At 36.4% G+C, this 21,219-nt stretch overlaps 2 protein-coding genes across 2 annotated transcripts; one reads left to right on the forward strand and one right to left on the reverse strand.

Annotated features, from left to right (window-relative positions):
• Nucleotides 1-7,997: 7,997 nt before the first annotated feature.
• Nucleotides 7,998-15,774, reverse strand: LOC126757451 (SRSF protein kinase 3). Its single transcript, XM_050471372.1, has 4 exons — nucleotides 15,661-15,774; nucleotides 14,161-15,104; nucleotides 11,265-12,317; nucleotides 7,998-11,191 (listed from the first exon to the last, which is right to left on the reverse strand). The coding sequence occupies exons 2-4, from the start codon at nucleotides 14,831-14,833 to the stop codon at nucleotides 10,263-10,265; spliced, it is 2,655 nt and encodes an 884-aa protein (XP_050327329.1). The 5' UTR covers nucleotides 14,834-15,104; nucleotides 15,661-15,774; the 3' UTR covers nucleotides 7,998-10,262.
• Nucleotides 15,775-16,220: 446 nt separating this feature from the next.
• LOC126755443 (DNA replication factor Cdt1) lies at nucleotides 16,221-21,143 on the forward strand. The gene is made up of 3 exons (XM_050468020.1): nucleotides 16,221-17,125; nucleotides 17,398-18,086; nucleotides 19,063-21,143. Exons 1-3 carry the CDS (start codon nucleotides 17,045-17,047, stop codon nucleotides 20,555-20,557), a joined length of 2,265 nt encoding a protein of 754 aa, XP_050323977.1. The 5' UTR covers nucleotides 16,221-17,044; the 3' UTR covers nucleotides 20,558-21,143.
• The last annotated feature ends 76 nt before the right edge of the window (nucleotides 21,144-21,219 follow it).

Consider the following 21,219-nt stretch of genomic DNA (forward strand, 5'->3'; position numbering starts at 1 on the left):
CCCCCAAATTTCCATGTTCTTCCTATTCGTTACTTGTTAGCCTCCTACTTCGTCCCAGTTAGGTATGTAGTGCTTTAAGAACTCTTGCTATGCCAGATGTCTATGTGAATCCATTTGTATGCCAGTAATTCCGACTTGGACGACACATGCACTTCACATTTCATAAATAATTTAATGCTTTAATGAAATCCACACTCCCTCCTCAGTATGACTTACTCAAAGCGCACATTAAATATACACATGTATATAAATACCTTCGTATCCGTGTTACGCTCCACGCGCTGCTGTTTACAGCGTATAGGAAGCTGATCCCCTTTGCATTGCTACTGTGCAACATGCGAATATACAAATATCCCCAACGGTGTCAGTGGAAGCAAGCAGGTTGGGACTGCCATTCTAGTTAGACAGTCAGAATTTGGCGACTTGAAAATCAAATCTTCATATTCAAACCTTTTGAGGTTCAGATTCTAGAAAAGTTCAAGACTCATTACAAATTTTTGTCTTTAAAGGTCTACAAAATGATCGATAAAAATCTAGTTTTTGTATGTTTTTATTTGTGAAGAGTATTAAAGCTTCGAAGCAACCGAAGTTAACGTTATATCTTATTTTTACTTTATGTAAATACATTGTTGACGTATAGAGTCTCGCACCAAACACGGATGCTTATTATAGAGATTAAGGAGGTCATCCCGTGTGTCGGTTTCAAAAATCGCCTTATCGATTTATGCAAAACAAACCGATCTAGAGCATTCGTAGAATGTGCTGAAAGTAATTTCCGAAATTTTTAAACTGGGATCCACGATTTCTCGAAAACGGTTCCATCGATTGGTTTAAAATGTTTATGGTGTATTTAGCACATATTTGGTATCGCTCGTACTAAGATTTTTGAAAATGTTGAACCGTTTTTTTTTTCATAAAAAACTAGACGTAAAAATCGTGAAATTTTGGGTTTTAAGGATTTGAAGCATTCAAAAATTTAATTTTAAAAATTCTAATATTTTCTAGTTCCATCGATCTATGGGTGTTAATCCTTTTTTGTTTTGTGGTTTTTATTGAGTATCGAAAATATTAAACACCGTACATACTGAAACTAAGTGTTTGATTTTTTAAAATACTACTATTTAAGGGCTTTTAGTCGGACCAAATCCAAAATTAGTAACCGTGCACAAATCCTTGTAAATAGTACTCTTCTTCATTATACAAAATTTTTCAAATCTGGGAGTACTTAATTTTACAAAATACTATAGTACACTTTCTTAAGAAGATGAGCTATTTCTAAAGTCCATTTTAGAAACTGTAATATTGAAATTAGAGAGATCTAAGTCAGGAGAAGAAGAGAGATGAAATGCCATGGCGATGTTACGCATGTCTATCTGACCATCTAACCTAACCGAATTTTAAAATCTGCTATGAGATTACATTATAGTATAGTATATGTATATACTAAGTATGCGTGTGAATATATTATAACTGAATGTGTGTCACTATTTAGTGTCAATTATGATTTTATATGCTACAAAATGAACTCCGAATATTTTCTTGCAATTCACTGGTACCCATACTTTTGATGCACTGTAAACTGCTGGAAAAAGACAAGCACCCGAGTTGGAGAACATGCTGTAATGCGCATGTGTCAAAAGTGGCCAGATGGAATACAACAGTAAACTCTCATTTTCATTTCTACCTTTCTTCTGTGTTTACCAAAAAGCGAATTTTTAGAATAAACACTATGATTTAGGGAATTAGGTATGTACATGGGTAGGACAACAACCATAAACAAAACTCACTGATCTCCAATGGACCATACAATACATTCTGCGTTCTGAAAATAAAATTCTGATATTAATTCAAAGATTAATGCAGCTGTGAAACTCTCGAAACACAAATGAAACCAGTTTTGTAAAATAACGGACTCTTAGCCAAAGAAAATAAATATAGAAAAAAGAATAAACAAAGCATACATGGCCTACTATACTTGTAAGAAAATCGTCAACAAGAATTGGGGCCTCAAACTAAGTATAATCATGTGGATGTATACGGCTGTCATAAGACCTATACTTACATATGGAGCTCTGGTATGGTGACCAGCGCTAAACAAACAATACAACATTAGAAAATTAAATGGAATGCAAAGAGCAGCATGTGCGGGTGTTGCGGGTGCAATCAGGTCATGTCCGACTGATGCGCTCAATGTGATCCTGCATCAACTACCAATGGACATCTTTATTCACAAAACAGCAGCTATTGCGGCGATAAGCATAAAGGAATTGGGAGGTTGGAATCAGCAGAACTACGGACATAGTGTAATCCTAAACAAGCTCACCATTAATAAATCAGACTACATTCTCTCAAAGCTGGATTTCAATAGACACTTCCAGGTGAGGATACCATCTAGACGAGAATGGAGAAAAGGTTTAATAGTAAAGGAAGATACCACCTCAGTCTATACCGACGGGTCCAAACTGGACTGCGGAGTAGGCACGGGAGTATTCTCCGCTGATTTAGGCATATCTCTCTCTATACGTCTACCGAACTCGGCTAGCATCTTCCAAGCAGAAGTACTAGGCATAGGAAACGCCTGCGAAGTTCTATTAGAAAACCATGGGAATATACATAAAGCAACTATATTTACGCATAGACAGGCGGACCTCCTGGCATTGTCTTCACCCATGACAAATTCCAGTATAGTTCACAACTGCAAGAGAGCACTAAGCTCAATAAAAGACAAGCTCCAACTAAACTTGATCTGGGTTCCCGGCCACAGGAACATTTTCGGTAACGAAAAAGCAGACGAGTTGGCGAAGGCAGGAGCTTTCCTCAACGAATCCGAGGCGGAGATAATACCAAGTCCGCTAGGATCAATCAAAGGAGAGATCAATAGACAATTTCAACAAATTGCAAATAACAGATGGAAAAACATCACAAAATGCGTCATAACTAAACAATTATGGCCAACATATGACAGGAAAAGAACCAACGACTTACAACAGGGCACTGGCCATTTGGGGAACACGCATCCAAAATGAGTATGCCCTACAACGATATCAGCCGTGGCTGCGGAGTAGCAGAGAACAAGGAAACAATCTTCCACTTTCTCTGCGAATGCCCAGCTCTAGCACAGATCCGACACAAAACACTCTTAGTCCACCAAGCACCAAACCTTGAATGGATTTCCACCAAAAGCATATCGGGCGTTAGTAGTTTCATCGAAACCTCAAAATGGTTTGAGAGAGAAGGTGAAACGTAATAGCAGATACAGAAGGTTCTACGAATAGTTTATCAAAATGCCACATCAAGTGCTAATTGAGCCCGATAGGGCTGCACTCCTACCTACCTACCTACCTTAGCCAAAGAGAAAAAAATAATGCTGGTAGGGATTATTATCTTCCAAATCTCCCACTTTTACAGATTTCGCTATATATGATTTAGATATTGGCAACTGAATAAGCTATTTTGGCACGGTCTACTACCAGTTAATTTGCTTAACGTCGTTTCCCATACCTCACCACTCGACAGGAAATATCAGGCATAAGCCGTTAAGCAAGCACTTACTATACATATGTATGTCGAATGCAAAGCAAAGTGCTACCAGAATCTATGGTGCTATGAATTTCACACAATTCTGTCACTGCAAAAGTAATTCGAAAGCTGAACAGCATAAACTATTAGAGGAAACAAAGCATGCACAATATTTGAGTGGCTACTTGAAAAGGGAGTCAAGGGCGGTGGATAATGGTGAACTTAAAGCGCCTGAGCAGCTGTCAGCAAACTCATCCTACTCGTCGCACGAACCGATGTGTGAAGTGCAATGCATTTTTGCACAAAACACATTTATATTCACACAATTGATGCAATAATATATAATATATGTATGTATATATTTATCGTATGTAAATACCAAGCTTTCGTTCAACTCAAATGTTATTTGTTATTACTTGAAAAAGTACAATTTATTAGTTGCATTTGCTATTTCAACACTATCGGTTGAAAATTGCTGGATTTCATTCCAAATAAATTTCCAAGCATTGAAGGCGTCACGGAAGGCGTTCTCCGGAATAGCCTTGAGAGCCGTTGTCGTGGTGCTACTTCCAATCGGCTGCGATGTTTTGTCGAACCCGATGGGCCCTTCGTTTGAGTCTCTTGAGGACTTCCACGTAAAACTTGGCGTTGATGGTTTGTCCAGGAGGAACAAATTCATGGTGGACGATGCCTTTGATGTCAAAAAAGACAATGAGCATCGTTTTCACTTTGGATTTGCTCATTCATCAGCGACCTTTTGCCGGCCCTCCAAAAAGGCCTGGTAACAAACGCTGCATTTTCGGCTTGCTTGAGAAAAGTTCTGCGGTAGATTTATGGCCCTTTGCATTGAGCTGTATGAGATATACGACGATATTGACATAGTTCAGCGAATTAAAAGACATTTTTGGCTACCACGGAATCTTCATAGACTCACAGAGAGTGCACGGAGTACTCACCTGGTGCTGGTTTGAGCCATATGACCTAATATCAGCCTATTAATAATACACAATGGCCAGAATCATGAACCGGACATTTGTTTTAGCTCCTTACAAAGCCAGCTATCCCCCTGCTGACTAAGAATCAGATACAAATATTTTAAGTTTAATTATTTACTTTATTGGGTTAGTGTTGTTTATAATCTGAATGCTCTCAACTATGACACTGTGACAATTTTCTCAAACTCTCCCGATTCTTAACATTGTTTAATGGTGCATTTACTTTTTTACCTTTAACTTGTTGCTATGTGATATTTGACCGAATCCATTCGTTATTATTTGTGTGCTTGTGTGTATGTGTGTGTTCCCAATTTCGATATCTTTAACACTACTCAGCCGATTGGAGTTTTTTATTTTCATCTGCAATTTCATAGATTTACATATCCATTTATATGTATGTTTGTATGCATGTAGGTATGCGGTCACATGGCTTAATAATTTATATTCTCTCCCTCTTAGGGGTTACATTTGTGTAGGTATTGTTGCTTTATCGTCTGTTATCTTACATTTTATAGGCAAATAAATTAGCTAAAATGCCACTGTTATTATTTTCAGCCATAAGCGCTGCGCTTATTTCCTGATTTTTACTTTCATATTTATATTTTTTATTTTTATATTTTATAAGCATGGTTTTCCTAGAGTTATCTAATTTATTCAATTATTATTTATCTACTTACTTCATTCTGTTTACTTTCTTACGATGCTTACTTGGATAAAGTGTTGTCATTTTCTAATTAAATGCTTGGAAGGTTGCTACATTTCCCGTTATACCTTCACTTGCTATTTTAAATGTTTTTCTTTTGTTTTGTAATGTTGGACCGTTATTACATTTGATATATTAAACCAGCTTAACACCTAAGTTACTATACATAAATATGTATGTAAGTATGTATGTATGTAAATACTTAATTGGGGAACCGCAGTTTAGATACTCTATGCGATTGTAAAGTAACATCTTCTAATACCACTTAAAGCATTTGTTGCGATTATCCGTTAGGTTTCAAGATGAATTCGCTGCGTCGCTCGCAGATACGCAGTTAAATACAATAACAAAGTCAAAAGATTCGAGTATATTTTCTTTTCGATTGCTGATTTTCTTATTATTCTTGTATTAAAGTGGCTGTGCAGTTGTGTTGGTGTATTCAAATCAAATTCGTAAGGCCACTTGGCTAATACATACAAATACAATGCTTACATACGATTATACATAATTATCATCGTTTATTTTTAACCGTTATGAGAACGAAAAGTCGCTTTGGTCAAACAAACCAATATATTTTATCTTCTCGCTAAAAATTATGGGTAATATTGGCTTGCATTTGCAATGCTTCTGATAAAAGATATACAAAAATTGGTCCACATAGAGGTCTTAGTCGCATCGGTGCATTGTCTTGAGGAAAAGTAATATTCCGATTAGGCTTTATGTATGTAGGTTGTGGTAGTTCTGAAAAAGCAGTAATTCTCCAAACATAACCTCAAACAGTCAGTAAAAGAAAACAAATTGTCCTGTGGCCTAGTTCACCACGCTTAGTAGAGAGCTCACATGTATCGTATATAATATATACAGATATGTTTGGGTATCGCCACATGAGTATAGTATTCAAGGGTGACTATACTTTTAGTTTATTTTGAAACTAGGTCCTGGGGAAAAATACGTATAGAAGGAGCCAAGTGCACCAGCTTATTAATGGTGTATGCAATATTTGGGTCCTTATCGGAATATTTGGTTTCTAAAAGTATTTTTCGAACTCAAACTTAATTTCTGCAAAAAAAAATATACATATTTTGTTCAATTTTGTTTACCGAGGTCGGAATTTGAATTCCGGTATTTTTATGCATATTTATGCATAGGTTTACTTTTGGCTTCTGCTATTATGTTTTATTCGTTATTATAAGTGTTTTGATTTTGTTTAAAGACTCTTTGTGGCCCTTATCCTTTTAAAACCGTGAATGATTGTTTTTGATACTTCGTTAGATTTCCTCAATAAGCTCAATACGCTATGTTTCTTAGTTAATTAAGAAGTATAAATGGCATTATTATCCAATTCTACTAAGAATCTACATATTATATGTATATATTCTTTTTTTGTTTTCACGCATCAAAACAATTTAAATTATTTTTATTTTATTCATGTTTGCTTTGTGAGTAAACATATGTACTATATGTACCAATCTAACGGTTTCAAACTACGCCGAAGAATCGCTAGCAACATTTTTCAGACACGTTACGCAAGGGTTAAAGGAACGGTACTCTTGAAGGAAGTTAGATAATATTCTGAAATTCTACTTCTTGCTACTTTATATGCAAGTTCAGGAGTAGCTTTCTAAGGAAAAGTCAATCAGCTGTCACAATGAAAAAGGTGAAGGTCTGAAATTTAAGTTGTTATGTTGTTATTGTTCGGTATCTCTTTTTATGCAATTTCTCTACAGACATACGTTTTTGAGCGCCTATTTAGAGAGGAAATCCTAAATGCATATGGCTTCTCGGCTTCATGTGCTGCGATTTTGTTTAATTTTTCCACATCGAAGCATCTCAGCTATTTGCTCCCTTTGAAAGTTGAGCACGTCTCCACTTGTTTTGGCAAAGGAAGTAGAATTCAAGTACAAAAGGGGGGCTTAGCTCGGATTCGAAGCGAATATTGTTGGCATTCACTTGGAAATAATTAGCAGCACCTGACTTCGTAATCATTATCAATTGTCACATAATTAACTACTTGTATAGATGTATTCTTATTTATATTTATTCTTCTTACTAATGTTTAACATTAGGGTCCGCGCCGTTTTACAAACTATATGGATTTGAATTGATGTCGTGATACATATGTATGTATACCTCTATATATATATATATATATATATATTTATTCATCGCACAACTGTTTTCAAACTGTTTTTAACAACTACACACAGATTTAATGATTTTCATTTGTTCAGCAGCCCGCCGGCAACGCTTTCCACGCTTGCCAATTGGACATCTTTTCGTTTATAATTCAACACTAACACTAAATAACACTACGACATTTCATAATTACATATGTATATATGTATGATTGTTTACTTTTTTATTTTGCATTGATGTACATATATTTATGGATGAATTTCCGGACCATTTTGCCTTATGATTGCATGTATTTATTTTTTGCGAATATATTTGCCAGTATTTTCTTATTTAAAATACCGTTAACATTTTTTACATTCTAATCTCAAAGTCGCCGTTTTACCTCTCATTTTCAACAATCTTGTATACGCCCGCATGAGTGCGCACAGCACTTGCCATTTTATGAATACTGCGCTAAGGTTTGAGGCGTTTCGCTTAGTTTTAGTTCATGTAATTTCTTCGAATGGTTTGGAACTGGAAGCGCAAACAGAAACTTATCTACAAGATATTTTTTGCAATCGGACAGTTTGAACTTCTAAATCCAATGAATTCAAAATTGTTTCTGATTACTGATATTATTGTTACCAAATTAAAATACATACATATATGTATAACTCATTCTGCATTTAATATTACAGTAAATTTTAAATAAAGTAATTCACATAAAGCTTACGATTAACAGTTAACAGTTTTCCGGTTCCTGTTGTTTTTGTTCAGAATATGCACATGAATATTGAACGACGCTCATCTTCGTACATGTTCACTCATTAAGATTTTGTTCGGGTTACACAAAATAAAATTAAAAAAAAAGTAAAGCGAAAGAATTTTGTTATTCTTAAATTTCTTAGTCAATTGTAAGAAATTCAGTTAGAGTGGATCGATTCTGTTCAAAAAAAATAAATGTTCGGTGTTTTTGCACTACATAATTTTCATGCTTCGTATCTTGTGGAATTATTGTTAATAACAAGTTACACGATTTTCGTTTTCTCATTTACTGGAATTGTTAATACATTTCAAACCAAAATTCTTGTATATTTTGTCTTCAAATTAACTTATGATTTTTTTTATTTAGTATCACGATTTGGAGAATTATAACGATTACCAAAACAAATGTCATACTTCGAAATAAACAGTAATACATTTTCAAAACTCACTGCAACTTTTACATTTTTGTAAGTTTTTGTAGAATGTTAACTAAAAACTTGTTTGCCATAATTTGACACAATTTCTATTCATTTTACAAATTGTATTTATTTCTTAGTACATTATATTTTAAATGTATTACTTGCAAATGAAAACATTGTGCCTGAAAACCAACGAATTGTAATTTGCTTTTTTTCAAACTTTCATGTTAATAATTTAATCATTCTCTAGTACTTTTTTAGCACACATGAGTTTGAAGAATCCACCTCGTCCTCGTAAATGCTCGTATCTTTCGTTATTAAATTGCTCTCCGTTTTTTAAACAAGTTTCCAATTGATAATAGCGATAACAATTTTGCATATTTTATAATATAGAAATTTATTGTTTAAAAATTTTCAGCTCCTAATGAATCTTATTAAAAAGTCAATTGCAATTTTTGAAGCCAAAGGGAATGCTTTTCTCACAAAAACGTGAACAACAATGAAAATAAGAGCGCTTGGATAAAGAATAACAGCACAAAATTTCAATAAAAACAAAGATTAAATAAAAAAATGTACGTCAAAAATAATTTTTCTTTGATTTGTATAACGATTTATAAGCATATCAAGTATTTATCGAACACCGTATTTCTCTGCGTCAAAGCGTTTTTTATATAATGGATATCTTGTTTAATTTTTGTCCGAAATTGCCTGTGAATCTCCATTTGTCCAATGGTCTATGCTCTAGCCAACCACTCTTCTAAGAAAATATTAATAATTTGCAAAATAATAGCAAATCGTCTTAAATTAAATAAGATACAAAGTGTTTACTTCTGTTTCTGGTTTCCGTTTCATAAGTAAAATAATTATGTATATATAGAAGCGAATTGCACAGTAATAAAAACATTATAATGATAAATAAAAATAAAAACTACCAGAGGACATGCTTTTTGATTTATTTTCTTCTATGTAATTTGTTGTTGTTATGCTGCTGTGATTAATTTCTTTCTGCTATTGTGCCCGTTATGCTGCATCGGCTACTGCGTCAACACCGCCTACGAAACGTCCTTATTACTCCATATAATGTGCATCGTTTGCTAATTTACGCCTCTTTCATATTATTTTTAATATTTTAAATTATTATTATTGTTATTAGTGTTTTTTTTTGTTTTAATAAATATTCAATCCAAATCTAAACGTCTATCAATAATGGCGCGCGTGCGCCAACGCCAACACCACCACACGACGCCGCTTGCCACGCCCACGCCAACGGCAATGCCAAAGTGCGCGCTCACGTTGGCGTCGCCGTCGCGCACGCTGCAGCCAACGTCACTTGCGCTGAAACATGCGCCGGAGCGTGTTGCGCCAGCACAGTGTTTGGCCAACTGCCGAAGCAGCCGCCGACGACGAGGGTGTCACTGCACCACCCGACACCGAACGCGTGGTGCGCTTATGCGACAGTAATGGCAATGGCAGCGAAGTGGTTTTTGTGGCCGCCAATGGTTTGCGTAGCGATGTGCACTGGACCACATCCAGTTCGGCCATGGCCGCTACCGCCAACATGCCACTTCCGGCATTGCGGGAAGTTAGGTGCGTGGAATGCATCACATTTGACGGTGATGGTGACGGCGACAGGGACAGTGAAATTAGTGTTGCAGATGGCGCTAGCGGCGAGGGCAATGCCGGCTCTGGTGGTGGTGGTGTTACGCTTGGTGCTGGCGCATGCGCGCAACAGCAAATCATTGTATTTTATCTCAGCCACGGATGCTTCAGGCAATCCGCAGCCGTTGCACGCTTCGTCCGATCAAATACCAACATTGGTATGAGAAAATCAGCAAAGGCCTCTGCATCGTCGCGTGGCCATTCGTACTTTTCCGATAGTACGTCCACCAAACCCCATGGCTTCAAGCCGGTGATGTTGCGCAGCTCACCTTTACGGTTGAATGCTTGCGATGCATACGCCCCGCGTAAGATTATATTATGGGGTATCGGACCCAATAATTCGATAATATGTGCAATGTGATCCTCATCGCGTGAGTAATTCTCGCCCGAATGGGGCTCGAATAGGTAGTCGCCAGTGGCCAACTCAAAAGCCATACATGCGGTACTCCAAATATCCGCTGATGTATCATAGCCGGCACCCAGTATTACTTCTAACGAGCGATACTGACGAGTCTGTATGTCCTCAGTAAAGTGTTTGTCAACCCAACAGGCATTGCCTAGATCGGCGATTTTAACATCGAACTTGCACGGTTCCAGAGCGGGATCCTTGCGAGGGATTGGCTTTACAGCCGGAGGTGAAGCTAATGCAGGCGCATATATTACCGGCTCGGATTTGGATTGCTGTGGGGCAGCTGCTGTCACTGTGCAATTAACAATTTTCTCATTATTATTGGCATTTTGTTTAATGTGAGGTGTAAGATTCGTATTCGACGTGTTGGTATTGTTGTTGTTCTTTATGTTGTTGTTTTGCTTTTTCGATGCCTTTGCGGAGGCATTTTTAGTCGCTGCGTTTTTCTTGTTTGCTGATTGTCCTTTGAGGGTCGGCGAAGAGCTACCTGAGTCATTCAACTCGTCTTTAATGGTGTGGCTATCACTGCTCGATGATGATTTGTTATCATTTTGCTGTTGTTGGTTTTCTTTTTCCTTTTGATGTTGTTGCTGTTGCCCTAAGTTTTCTTCAATTAAAAAAAAACAAAAAAACATTTAATAATAAAAGAATAATATATATAAATTAAGTGTAGTACTCACTCTTATTTTTCTTCTTTTTTTTCTTCTTCTCGCCAGGAATGCTGTTTGTGATGACTTGTTCGGTTGCATTGTGAACAGCCGTCTGCTTATGCTGTTTTCGTGGCGAATTCGTATTTGAGTTGTTGCTGACGCGGCCTAGCAGCTGTTCCTCTTCATCGTCGTCATCTGCATCGCCATCTGCGTCATTGTCTTCTGCAATGACATGTTCTGCATCTTCGTCATCGCCATCTTCATCATCATCATGACCGTCGTCTGGGTCAGTGACATCGCCATTAACCAATTTACCGCCTTTCAAGCGCGCACGCTGCTCATTGTTGCCATCGCCAAAGCCATCATTGAGCAACAAGGTTCCATCATCAGCCGCTACTGGCGCTTCCCCGCCCTCCGGTACGCCACCGCCACTCTGTTCCAGGTAATCCCATTGCTTTTTAAACAACTCCAAACGTTTTTTTGCCTTTTTCTTTAGTTTCTTTTTCTTGTTTTTACTCATCTTGCCGGTAATTTGCGGTTCGCGATATTCTTTGGGAGCCCGACTAACAAACGATGGGAACATTTTATAATTCATGACATACAGTTCGGTAGCTTCGTTAGCCAACGAACGCACATACTGTTCATCGACACAAAGCAGCACATTCTCCGGCTTAATGTCGGTGTGAATAATCTTGCAACAGGAGTGCAAGTAGTCCAGACCCTCCAAAACTTGGCGTGTGATCGACTTAACATTTTCAATGGGTATGCCGCGGTAATTGGATTTACGTATAAGTTTTAGCAAATTGTCGCCAAGCACCTCGAACACCATGCAAATGTGTGTGCCATTTACGCCAGTGATCTTGAAGTCATCTAGCAGCTGCACAGTCTTCTGGCGACGCGGATTGCTTGGTTCCGAATCGCGCACCGATTTGAGTATCTTAATTTCGTCTTTCGCCGTCTCGGCAAAATGATGAGCTGATTTTACAATTTTTATGGCCACGTAACGTTTCTCCTGCAAATCCCAGCACAGCCATACGGTGGAGAAATGGCCCCATCCTAATTTACGAACAACATGATAACGTCCTATAAAAATATAGAATAAGTAAACAATGTCAACATTTAATTTATTTTTTATTTTTCTCTTATTTAAAAATTATATTATTATATGACCCAAGGACAAACCCTCAACATTAGTTTCGGAGCAACAAAAAGCATTTTCATTCCGCGCTTTTATATTTCTTATTTGATTGTTCTAAAGCAACAAACAATATTTAACGGTATAAAAATCACGGCAAAATAGCAAATAATAATGTACACACATATGTAAGTATTGATTTGTTTATAGAAAATAACCAGCTTTGTTTTATGACGCCAAAACAGATGCACCCATACTATCATTATATGATTCACAAAGCTAAAAACAAAAAACAACGAAAAATACTTGAATGCACCTAGTAAATAGACAAGATCATAGAAACCAGTGCAATCCGGCAGTAAATTCATTCCGTTGTAATCGGCTTTACATTCTTTCAAAAAATTCTAGACAGTAAGCAATACTACTGCGGCACCGTTAAATATATTCATGCCATACCCGGTTCCAGCTTATTTTATTTGTCCATTTTAATTGTATACTATATGTCACTCTACTTGATTTTTTTTTACACCATGTTGCAGTTGTGGTTGTGCGAACAAGTACAATTATATTAAAGAATATACTTATACATATATCCAATGAGACGGGGCTGATTTGTGGCAGCTCATTTCAATGTCACTTTGTGAATATATTAGTACAATGGGCTCATCACCATCCACTTCAGTCCTCCCGCTCTCTTTCAAGTGGCCTTAATGGTGCGGTTTCGTTGGCTTGCCACCAACGACTAACCAATATACTACACTGGACAGACGACACAATAAACTATAGTTGTATTTTTGAGAAATTGCACAAATTTAATTAACTCGACAAATTGCAAATTTCGAATTTTTGTCTGAACTGTCACACTACTCGATTGACTATTGTGCTGTAGTGGAAAATCAATATTAAATTTCTTTGACTTCTAGTAGCATTTAATGTTTTCTTTTTATATAAAATATTTTTAATAGCGCTATTATAAACTTAAACTTTGTGTATTTGCAAACACTGCCTAACTATTTAATATCACACAAAACCGTTATAGAGTTTTTAAGTCTTTTCGGTGTTTAGTCATGAGATAATAGGCTTGGAAGCGATATCTATTAAAAAATGGCTAACTCACAAAACAGCCGTTTTTACGACAGTCGGTCGATGTAACCGCAACTAAACGCATTTTTACCTGATCAAGGATTGCCAACTGATTAAGTCGACTACGAAATGCGTTCCAAGTAAAAACTAATTGCAATATATGTATGTAGATATACAGATATGTATATATGTACATACATATGTAATATTAAAATGAAAAGAAGATGCAAAATAATAACAATATACATATATAAAGTATGCGGGTGTGGTTACAACATAAAAATGTACTTTTTATGCAAAAGTATACAGCGAGGAAAAAATAACCATGAACACATTTTATTGATGTTTTTGCACTTCCTTGTTGCTTCTCGGCCTAATCACAAAAACAATGATAATAAGTTAGGATAAAACCAAACCAATTGTTTTTGAGTACTAACTAAAAAAACGTGCACATGCCAGGAATGAGTATCTGAAAAAGGCATGCATACATACACACATACATATGTACATATGCATGCACAATAAACGAAATCCTAAATACATATTTCTTGGCTCACTAAACTTAAAGAAAAACAAATATACATATGTACATATTTACAATCATACATAGGTATGCAGTATTTGTTGCTACATAACACTGATAACAAAACCTGCCGTGTATTTAGCAACAATTCTCTTTTGTTTCATCTTATTATTTCTAACATTTACCTTGAAACAAGTCGCCAATATTCACAGGATGATAGCCCCCTTTGCAGTAGTCTTCCTTCAATTCTTGCTCCTCATTTTCACTATTCAATTCGGAATCTTCCGAATCGTTCGATGAACTGCGTGGCGGGTATTGGTATTGTTGCTGTTGCTGTTGTTGATTCTGAGGATCGTCATATTGATGCTGTTGTATATTCTGAAACTGTTGCTGCACATGGAAATTGTTCATACATTTTTGCTGTTGCTGTTGTTGCTGCTGCGGCAACAACTGCTGCTGATAGTTAGAAGAGTACTTTTTACCTCCTCCACTAGCGCCACCGCCACCGCCACCACTGACGTTATTCACCGAACTTCTCAGGTGTGCACTATCGTCTAAGTTATTGGTAGACCCTGTAGCTGGCGTATTAGTAGCTAATGAACCTGTGCCACTTGTGGATGGGGCTCCACTAAATGATTTAGACATTTTCGCAGTGATTTCACCTTCAGGCGAAATAGGAGATGTTGGTGGAGCACCACTTGCGTTGCTATTATTAGAATTTCCCGGTGTCTGACCAACACCACTACCGGAACCACCAGCCACGCCATTCTGTTTACCACGCTTCTTGTTGGGCTTATGCCGTTTCTTCTTGGCTTGTATAGCCAGAACTCGCCTGTTGACGTCAGCCTTTGTGTTCATTTCAATGGTCTTTAAGCTAGCAGCCGCTACTTTTATCGTTAAGACAGCTGTTGTTTTTGTTACCCTTATTTGAGATGCTGCAGAATGATAGCAAACTGTTTTTGGTCAATATCGCTCCAGCTGCTACAAATATGCTAAATGGATAATAGTTCTTTTTCTCGAATAGTTTTAATGTTTTGAGAAAACGTCTTCTTCTATTGAAATATTGAATTTTTGTCTTCGTATTGTATTTTTCTTTCTTTATTTCAGCCACACCACTTCCTTGGTCGCACTATAGAAATTGTTGAAAAAGAAAAGTTGGTAAGATTTTTTCTTCGTTATAAATTTGGCTAGGTTTCGTCTCTTCTTTTAGAAGTACGTCCACCGCCTACTCGAAAATTCATTCAAAGATTTTTCACTGTGACAATTTTTCACAAATTTCCTAGCTTGAAAATTAAACTATCAAAATTTTTACTAAACTTGAAAAGATTTTCTCCGCTCAAGTTTTTTTCGTGGTAGAAAAAGAAATTAAACAAAAAACGCAACCGAACAAAATTTTATATAGAACTTCCAATTAGATCATTCATTCTATCTTTCTCTAACCCAAAGTCAAACTACCCAAAATTTCAACTACAACATAGTCTATTTCGTTTTCGCAAATTCGATAGCCATACGTTTGCGAATGTCGTCAAGCGACAAGTATGTCAAAGAACTTGCATTGCCAACTACATTCGTCCGTGCTTTTGCAATGTTTCGCATATTTTTTCAATACAACTGTTACTATCATGAGGAAGCTTCCACCTGTAACAATTGTGAAATATTCTGATCTTTCTAATGACTACACTTACATTTCTTAGGAAATGCGATGAAAGAAAAACCAATCAAAACTTTGCTCCATCTAGAACTATTTTCACTTATTACAGAGAATGTTCTCTGCTTCTCACCCAAGTTCATTTAAACATGTGGTTGGAATCGCTGCTTTACCATCAGAGTTGCAATTTCATAAACAAAAAATTTCGGAAGCAATAAGCGTTATTCACTAAGTGTTAAAAAAATAATTTGTTTGTAGCATCTTCTAGTTGATATAAAGAAAAACGGAATATAAATGTGATAAATATTATATATTCAAATATACCAGCGCTATAGTGGAAGATAAAGCAAGTACAAGAATATATATGCTCATAAGTATGTTAAAAATTTTGTCATAATTATGAATATGACTTCTGTTTGTGTTTGGACCACTGACACTTCGATATTTTTGAAAATATTTTAAGCTTTTTACATTGTATCCGACCGTAAGGATACAATTAACTTTGAATATAAGAACTGGAGAATAAACAAATGTTCTGGTAACCATGGCATAGTGGGGAATATAATAAAAGCAACTCTGTGCTTTAGTATTTGGCGATAAAGTCCAAGTTTGATCAAGTACTCTATACAAAGCAAAGAACGCCGTTTTTCTCTTCTACTAAGTTTACTTTTAGAAGTTGTGCGATGAAAATTACGTTTAATTATCCAAGATTATATGGAGGCAATAAAATTATATTTATGTTTTAATTGGTGGCTGATGCGCAATATTTTGTAGGATCGTTTTTTATTTATTTTTTTGCAAACATTATTGAATAGACAGCCGAACAAAGGAATGAGAGAGTCCAACATAAATTCATAAAACAGCTGATATCAAATTGACATTTCGCGCGAATAGATTACGATAGAGTGAAACAGCATGTAACCGAGAATAGTGTACCACCAAATGAATCTGGTAAAAAATTTCCCAAAACAAAAGCGCGCGAAGGGGAAGAAATTGCGCGCCAAATACTACTACTAGTATAGCAGTTTATTGAGGTTCATTATAGCAGAAAATAATGAAGTTTTCTAAATGGACGCACATATCTAATAATGATGGGTAGTAAAGTTATTGAATAAGTAATAGGATAATAACTTAAATTTAATAAGTACATCGTATGCTCAGTTGAATGACTACGAGTAACATGCAGTACTCACACACACACGCTTACAACTTGTGTGCACATTGGTAAAGAGTGGTGTTCGATTCATTCTGTGAATACTTTTGGAGGGAAAATTCGTGTCAGTCGGAATTTGAGCGGGATAAAGTAAAGACGTGTATGGTGTTAACGTGTTAAAGACCATTGATAAGAAGACGTGCATTTTTGTGAAATTATAATTAAAGGAATATTAAATATAAAATAAAACAAATATATTAAATACATAATGTCACAGCCATCAATTGCTTCATTTTTTAATACGCGTAAGCGAGTTGCAACGGATGAAGTGGCTACCATTAAAAGTCGGGTAAGTAGTAGTAATGGACTAATATTTGTTTTTGTGCATGTGTTTAACTGGGAAAGTGACAATATCCTTTGGCGTACTTCAGTGAATCGTCAGACGAACATTTTGTATGTAAAGGCATTTCACCCCTATATTTGTACACTCTCTTATTACGCGTATGTTTGTACATACGTGGGTGCGTGTTTATGTGTGTGTGATGTAATTTGAACATGCTCTTAAAGCCAAATATGCTCTTTGATGACGATGGAAACGTTTAACAAATTTTACATTTATAGCGACTAACAGATGACAATGCATCGGCCGTCCCGTCTCCTACTCCCAGTGTAGCAGGAATCCAAAATGATGATGACGATATCACCGCTATCAAAGCAGCTGCAATGGGTATACGGACTCGATCCGGACGTACGATTAAGCGTACTGGTATTCAACCCACAGCCGAAGTGCCGCTTAAAAAGCCAAATAAATTGGAACAGACTCCATTACAACAACAAAAACTAGTACAATTTATCAAAAAGGGACCAATGTCCCCAAGGAAAAAAGCAACACCAATTATTGAAATGCAAAAGAAGAATGAAGAAACACCAAGCGCTAATACAGCCATAAAGATAGCAAATGCCTTTGCATCTAAGGACAATGCAACAAATGTACTACGAGGACTCAAAACTCCAACAAAACAAATTATAAAAGGCTCTGGTGTTACACCTCTAAAGCACGATGACTTGAAGGGTCTCGTACGGAAGGAATTAAATTTCGATGAAGTAAAAACGAAATTATCGCGCAGTGCTAAATTGCAGGAATTAAAAGCTTCTCTATCACGCATTCAAGATCTTGAAAAGACGCGTAAAGCACAAGAAGACCGTAATCGTCGTATACGTGACGGTCAAAGCGTCTCGCCATTAAAGAAAACAACAACCCTTGTTCAGCTTAAGGAATTCGATACGATTGAATTGGAAGTATTGACTAGGTAAGTTTAAGAACACTGACCAATCCAACCTATTTTTTATATTATATAACTTCATTGAATCGAGTTCCCCAATTTTACATACTTTATGTGGCCTACAACGATAACCCGATAAAGTATTGAGGTCATATAAGTTATTTTTTATTTAACTGCTCTCACTGGTATAAAAGACTGTCGAGTGTTAAACTGCTGTCACTGCATTTACCAACGGTCTGATGGTCATTCAGTTAGCTATGTAATTCACGGCGTTACTCTACGTCATTGTCAAACATTTAAATTTTTTGTTCTCTTCCTAGTAGCTTGCATGCTTCTTTTGCTTAGCGTTGCAGTTGGAAGCAAATAAAAGCAGAAATACTCTTGTTTACATTCTTGCAATACTGCCTGGCTATTACATGCTAGCATATACATAAATGTATACCCAAATTATATCAAGAATCTTTTTATTTCCTCTTACATGACTTTGACTTAACTTATGTATCTCTTTCACATTCAAATGCTCAATTTTTTTTGTTGGTTTTTCACATTGTTTTATCCTTGTATCGAGGGTTGTTTTTGTAACGGCCGGTTGCTGTCGTGGTTTACAATTTCTTCAAAAGTGAAGTCAGGTAGCTAAGAATGAACATCCATAAATACAATTTATCTGGTACAGTACAGCAGACCCGATGTAATAAAAAAGGCATGTAAATATATGTAAAAACGGCTGTAAATACTTCTGTGTATAGAAGCATTTCTGTATGATGAAAAATTAAAATGTTCTTGGATAGATAGGTGCATTAATCTTATGTCTTTTACTTCAATTTTTAATCTTTGAATCAATCTTTTTGCCGTTGTGTTATGTCACCTATGAGTTTCTTCAGTTTTATAATTTATCTCATATATTATTTATGAATGGAGGATATTTTACGGATTATATTTTATTTATTTATTTATTTTTTCACTTGAAATTCTCCTGCAAGTTATACTTTTGTTTTTATTGCAGTCCGGCAAAAACATTCAAGACCCCCACCAAAATACCACCACCAACACCAGATAAAAATGAGCTTATGTCACCACGTCATACAGATGTGTCGAAACGCATCCTCTTTAGCCCCGCAAAGCAGGGTTCGCCGGCAAAAGTTGTGGTGCCACCTGCTTACCAGCGCTTTATGAGCCTTGCCGAGTCAAGCAAAGCTGGCCAGTTGCCTTTGCCATTTAAATATCGTAATCTTATTGAAGTATTCAAGGGAGTGGACTCCGTGTGCGCCATGTTCCACAATCGCAAGGAATGCATTACGTTTAAAAAATTGAAACCGGCCGTGCAAAGGATGCTGCGTAAGAATTTCACAGAAACCCATTTGGCACAAATTAAGCATGTGTATCCCGAGGCGTTTATTTTTTCACAAATGAAAATGCGCAATTATGGTTCCGTATCAAAGGCGGACTATTTCCAATTAGTTATTTGTCCAAATGTCGACGGCAACTCGTCGGAAAAAGTAAAGAGTCATATTTTAGAGGAAAATGATGCTGCCGATAATATTTTGAATGTGGCTCAAACATGCGTAATGAATCCGCAAGTTATGACTGACCGTTTGCAGCGTTTTACAAATACTATGTTACAACGCGTTTTAAATGAGCACGAAAAGTTCTTGCACACACTTGATCCGCCGATCCGCATACCTAAGTCAAAAGTGACGCGTTGGCATCCGGATTTTGAACTAGAAAACTGTCCAGAAATTGAATGCGCTCATTTGCCGCAGCCACCGAATGTGGAGAAGTATTCGTCGGCGCGCGATATATTGTCTACAGCACGTAATCTTTTCAACTGTGCAACACCAATGGAGCGAGCACTAGAACGTTACGAAGCTAAGATGGAAGCAACACGAGTGGCAGAAGAGAATGCAAATAATGCCTCTAAAGTCACCTCTACGACTGACACAAAAGGCACCACACATGAAAGTAAAGATCGTTTGGCGACAACTATCAAATCCGCAGCTCTGGCTACAGTGACAACTGAAACTTCTGCAATTAAAACAACTCCTGCACCCGCTGAGGCTTACCAAAACCCAGTTGTCACTGGAAATGATGTCACTTCTAATTTATTGAAAGGTGTGCCTAAATCGTTGCTAGAGAAAATACGCGCCAAGCAAGCGGCCAAAGCACTAGATGCTATGACAAGGCGACCCTCACAAGATCAGGAAGCCACTATGTACTCACGCCTTCCAGAATTGGCCCGTCATCTGCGTAACGTTTTTATTACCGAGCGCAAGGGTGTGCTCATGCTGGAAATCGTCATAAAAAAGATTCAAAATAGTTATCGTGCGTGTTTGACGGCACAAGAATTGGAGGCTCATTTAAAGCTTATGGCCAAAGAGGTGTCTGCATGGGTGTCCTTTCACGAGGTACGTAAGACAATGTACCTTAAAATAGCACGGGAAATGGAATTGAAAAAAGTTATTGCCAAACTGGAAGAAGTAGCAAATGAAAAGAGCAAATAATTCAAAATGAAAATATATTTTTTATATAATAAAATTTTGTTATATTATTAAGCAGACACAAAGTTATGTACTGGTAATTTATTTAATATTATGAGTTTTATATATAACATAAAATTATGCAAATTACTGAAAAGTTTTTGTTGTCAATTTATAATTCCTCAAAGTTAATTGTCCTAAGAATTATTTAAAATTTCCATCCTAATTTTGTCCCTTAGTATCGCCTCATTAAAACAATATATTTGTATCTTTAGATTTAAATCTGAAAACAAAAGAGTTAGTTATATTTTATAGGCTAAATGCCACATAATATTTTACTTTCATGTAATAAGTTCTCCAATATTCATAAAAGATTGCATATTCTCATATTGCATGGAAACAAAGTGATGTCAACATTTGTGGAAACAATATGTAGTCACTGAATAGTTAATTGTAAGCATTTTCATTTCCCAAGTGATACTCATGTAACCGTTATATATTCATTACATCACCTTACTTTTCTTTGTAAAACTAACATCGATGTCTCCATTTGTTATAATTAAAAAATCATTATGTAAGTGATTCCAAATAAAGACTAATCATTAAAATATTTACCAAGTAGTTTTAGAGAATGCTACCCGGTTGGCCCAGTATTAATTCGATTCGCTGTTATGAAAAACTGAATG

This window comes from Bactrocera neohumeralis, chromosome 4 (assembly GCF_024586455.1).
Source record: "Bactrocera neohumeralis isolate Rockhampton chromosome 4, APGP_CSIRO_Bneo_wtdbg2-racon-allhic-juicebox.fasta_v2, whole genome shotgun sequence".
Taxonomy (NCBI): Eukaryota; Metazoa; Arthropoda; class Insecta; order Diptera; family Tephritidae; genus Bactrocera; species Bactrocera neohumeralis.